The 4,955-nt window shown below is 39.8% G+C and overlaps 1 protein-coding gene across 1 annotated transcript in view; it reads right to left on the reverse strand.

Annotated features, from left to right (window-relative positions):
* cul3b (cullin 3b) overlaps positions 1 to 3,369 on the reverse strand; it is a 63,909-nt gene extending 60,540 nt beyond the window's left edge. The window contains exon 1 of the mRNA XM_043702096.1: positions 3,019 to 3,369. Coding sequence (XP_043558031.1) covers positions 3,019 to 3,081 — 63 coding nt within the window. The 5' untranslated portion in view covers positions 3,082 to 3,369. The remainder of the gene's footprint in view (positions 1 to 3,018) is intronic.
* Between the last annotated feature and the right edge of the window lie 1,586 nt (positions 3,370 to 4,955).

The following is a 4,955-nucleotide window of genomic DNA, read 5'->3' on the forward strand; positions in this document are numbered from 1 at the left end:
CAACATCACTTCACGCCTCTTGAATTCAATCCCTCTGCTAATGAACGCTAATACACCATAGGCCTTCTTACAAGCTCTATCCACCTGAGTGGCAACTTTCAAAGACCTATGAACATAGACCCCAAGATCCCTCTGCTCCTCAACCTTACTAAGAACCCTACCGTTAACCCTGTATTCTGCATTCTTATTTGACCTTCCAAAATGGACAACCTCACACTTGACAGTTGACCATTTTGACAAATGTTTCAAAACTATGTATTCAGATATTCTATTCATGCTTACAGGCTTACAGGAATGTAGTAAAAACAATGACTGCAGATGCTGGAAACCAGATTCTGGATCAGTGGTGCTGGAAGAGCACAGCAATTCACAAATGTTTCAAAACTATGTATTCAGATATTCTATTCATGCTTACAGGCTTACAGGAATGTAGTCTGTTGCTAAACAGGACTTGATGCATATCAAAGTTACATTCCCCTACTCTGAAGCTTTTTACCTATCTGCACAGTGTCTATCATGCTGGTCAATGTTGATAAAAAATTGAAGTGCTCTTAGTAATTTTAGGTAACTGCTAATAAGGCTAACCATGTTTTCAGTTAATCTTTCTGGAACCAATTTAAAATCAACAAACTCTAGATCTAACTGAATCGTCTTGGTAATGCTGCAAATACAATTTTCTAAATTTCACTTTAAAGTCAATTTTACAAATGGACCTATGCAGCCAAACAATATAGATTTTTTCACCACATTAAAATACCAATCATGTGCAAATTGGTTCACAAATTAACCAACAACTGTTTCATTACAAGAATGTAAATTTTCTGCAGAAGGCCTTTTATTCTGGTATATAGCGGGCATTAAATTTGGTCAATGTGATTTTGCAAATTAGATAGCACAGCAGTAGTATATTCAGAAAAAGCAGTTGAATCAGTAAAGCAATAACTATATAATCAATATTAAAGTCTAACATTGTTTAGCCATTTCAATATAATCACTAACATAGCATAATTTCCTGTATTTACTTCTATACATTTGTGATATTGAAACTGAATTTTTGTTTTTAAAAAAAAATCCTCATAGTACAACAGATGGAAATTCAGCACAGAACTCAAAGTGGTAATGTGCGAGTCAGCATCACCAATTCACAGAGGATCTTAATCATAGTTGTACGAAATTGGACAATGTAGACAACACTAAATACCTGCTATTACCCCAAAACACTGGGAGAAGCCATTAGCATGCTAACTAATGATCATCAACTGAAGAGAAAATGAACAATGTGGGTGCAGGCATTTTGTTTATACATATGGAAGTTATCAAAAGCCAAGCAAGAAAAAAAAAAGCTTTTGCATTTCTGCTTCTCATATTTTGTAATCCAACCTTTCAGTTGTGCTTTGATTAAACACAGCTGATTAGCTTTTGGACATCTTGAACTACTTTGGAAAGGATGCCTATGGGAAGCACCTACTGGTAGATGTACAGAGCTAACAGAGTAGCTTCCTGTCCAATATCTCTACTGTCACAACCACATCAGATAAATATCAATCTTAGCTTTACTGTGCAATGTTGTACTCAGTTACCCTTGAACACATGACAGAGAAGTAACAGAATTTACACTGGCAATACACCACATAATTCTATGCTTTTAATTTTCCAAATTATGATCAGTGAGCTTTTACACTATTTAAGACAAAGTTTCATTTGGCTTAGGAGAATTTCTTGAGGAAAGTCAAATGTTTGGATAGTATTGTTTTAATTCCACTCTTTGTTTGGTCATTTAAAAAGTTAATGTCTGAGCAAAAATCCCAAAGAATATCCATAAAATAACATACCAACTTCAGAGGTTGTATGTTAATCGGTAGTGTCAAAGCGTTATTGAAGTTGTGCAAAGACTGTATGGCTAAAACTTGGCACAAATTATTTTAAACAAACACGTTCCACTGGTAAACTTGTCTCTAAAACTGTCAGTGAATGAACTTTAACAGTAATGTCTACATAGGAACTGATCCTTGTTCTACTTATATATAGATTGGTTGCATGTTGAATATGTCATTTTTCCAGGGAGAAGGCTGGAAGGAGATCGCTGCATGATTTCAAATTCATTTAAGAGGAGTGAATAAAAAGCTTGCTATCTAGTTTATCCTGCTTTAAATACATGAACACTGTTAATCTTTGCAAAATATTTTCAGTTTAGTGCTGTTTTGAACAGTTTCAAACTTCCATCAGTAACTTTAAAAATGCATTTGAACTTACTAAATATGTATTTCATATGATACAAAACAAAGTTGCTGAAAACGATTCGAGCATATCTTTCGAAGTTTTCAGCTTACTAATGTTAATTCCAAAGGAGACATTCTTCTCACCTTTCAACTCATGCATATTGCAAAAGATAGAGAACCAAATATCCTAACGGGAGTTGGGGTATGAGCTCTGGTCACAAAGCTCTTAACAATTAAATTTTCAGACCATGAGCCAAGTTCATTAGTATGACAGCAAGTTGCAAACCAGTATAGACTACCTAAAGAGCCTAACAACTCGACTGGAAACACAGTAAATACTTAGCACTCCACAATACCATTCCATCACTTTAAAAAATAAAATCGAAAACATTTGAAGTTGTAAAACTGTTTCAGAAAATGAAAGCCGCACCTCACAACTTATTGCCTTGTGTTTCAATATGTCAGAACCAACAATATTCTACTGATTTTTTTTTTGGGGGGGGGAAGGCGAAAGAAAGATGGAGGAAGTGAATTAAAGAATGACAAAACAAACACAGCGCTTCGTGTTCCTGAATGGGGGAGGGCATCGCAGCAAACAGTCAAGGATTAAAACAGACTCTCTGTTTGGCTTTCACGGAGCACCATGAATATTAATCAAACGATAAAGGGGCCTGCTCCTGTGTTGACATCCGTAGAAGCCCGGGCCCTCGATTTGAAGCATTCGCAGCCTCACTGTCAGTGTGCGGCGCGTTTCCTTTCATTTCCTCTATTTAATTGCGGCTACCGGGTCCTTACTTACGGGAAACGCTCGTATCCTCATCTTGGTGTCTTTCTTCGTCCCAGCTTTGCCCAGGTTTGACATGTTGGCGGATGGTTTCTTTCACATAGGAATCACTTACAGGGGAGGAGAGAAAAAGAAAAGGGGGGGGGGGGAGTGGAAGTTCCGATTAAAGATCGAGCTACAATTAAACCTCTCAATCAGATAGGATCCACGGCCAGTGATTCGGGTCGATCTGACCCCTTCAAGCGAGAGGCGACAGGACCTTCGACCATGAAACTGTTTTTAATATTAAAAAATCTGTTGGAAAATACCAGCCCCGGCTCTATGGCGGCCGAAACCCTCAGTGCGCAGGTCACTTAGCAGGCCGATATCGCGAGAGCTCGGCCCAGTCTTCGTAAGGAGAACATGAGATTGACGTCCCCAGCAGCGCCGCGCTCAGACTCGCTCAATACCCTGCAGCTGTCAATCATTCTGCAGTTGTCAATCAACTTGGGAGCTGTCAATCTCTCTGCAGCTGTCAGTTTGGGAGCTGTCAATCACTCTGCAGCTGTAAATCAATTTGAGAGCTGTCAATCATTCTGCAGCTGTCAATCAGTTTGGGAACTGTCAATCAACATGGGAGCTGTCAATCATTCTGCATTTGTGACTCAACATGGGAGCTGTCAATCATTCTGCAGCTGTCAATCAACATGGGAGCCGTCAATCAGCCTTGATAGACAGCTGCAGAGTGATTGGCAATCAAGCCAGGAGCTGTCGATCAACTTGGGAGCTGTCAATAATTCTGCAACTGTCTATCAAACAGGGAGTTGTCAATCATCCCTGGAACTGCCAATCAATCTGGGAGCTGCCAATCAAGCCAGGAGCTGTCAATCAGTCCAAGAGCTGCCAATTACTCCTGGAGCCGTCACTCATTCAAGAACTGTCAATAACTGTGGAATTGGTCATTTGGCCTGGGAACTGTCAATCACCTGACAGCTGCCAGGTCAATTGACAGATTCGACAGTTATTGACAATGATCAATGACTCCAATACTTCCACTCTCGTGGGATCCTGTCAACCTACTAGGAAGTGTGAATCACCTAGCCTCCTGTTAAACATGAACTGTTATTCACCCCTACAAGCTGTCATTCTTCCCAAAAGCTGTCAATCTACCAGCAATTTGTCAATCACCTTCAGAGTTCCATGTCATCTGGGTGCTGTCAATCCTCTATGGAGGTGTCAATCAAGTTAGAGCTATTAAACATCCTGGGACTTGTCAATCATTGACAAAGCTCTCAATTGTCTAGGCTGTAGTCAACCATAAGGTGTCATTCACCTGTAAATCAGTGAATCACATCAGGAGCTGTCAATCTCCCTGAAAGCTGCCAATAACCTGAGAAGTTGTCAATCAACTAGAAGACTTTTATTCAAAAGGGTGCTGTGAATTATTATTACCTCAAGAGCTAGGAGAAAGTGAGGACTGTAGATGCTGGAGATCAGAATTGAAAAGTGTGGCACTAGAAAAGTACAGCAGGTCAGACAGTATCTGAGGAGCAGGAGAGTTGACACTTCAGGCATAAGCCCTTCATTAGGAATGTCCCTATATTCATGATGAAGGACTTATGCCTGAAACATTGACTTTCCTCTTCCTCGGATGCTGCCTGACCTGCTGTGCTTTTTCAGCACCACTCTTTTAAATTATTACCTCAAGGGGTGTCGTTATCCAGGATTCTATATTTAGGAAGCTTGCAATCATTCCGACAGCTGTCAACTATACAGTTGTAGAGTTATAGAGACATACAGCACGATAACAGACCTTTCAATCCAACTCATCTGTGCTAACAACATATCCTATATAAATCTAGTCCCATTTGCCAGCATTTGACCCATATCCCTCTAAACCCTCCCTATTCATGTACCCATCCAGATGCGTTTTAAATGCTGTAATTGTACTAGCCTCCACCACTTCCTCTGGC

Source organism: Chiloscyllium plagiosum, chromosome 13 (assembly GCF_004010195.1).
Source record: "Chiloscyllium plagiosum isolate BGI_BamShark_2017 chromosome 13, ASM401019v2, whole genome shotgun sequence".
Taxonomy (NCBI): domain Eukaryota; kingdom Metazoa; phylum Chordata; class Chondrichthyes; order Orectolobiformes; family Hemiscylliidae; genus Chiloscyllium; species Chiloscyllium plagiosum.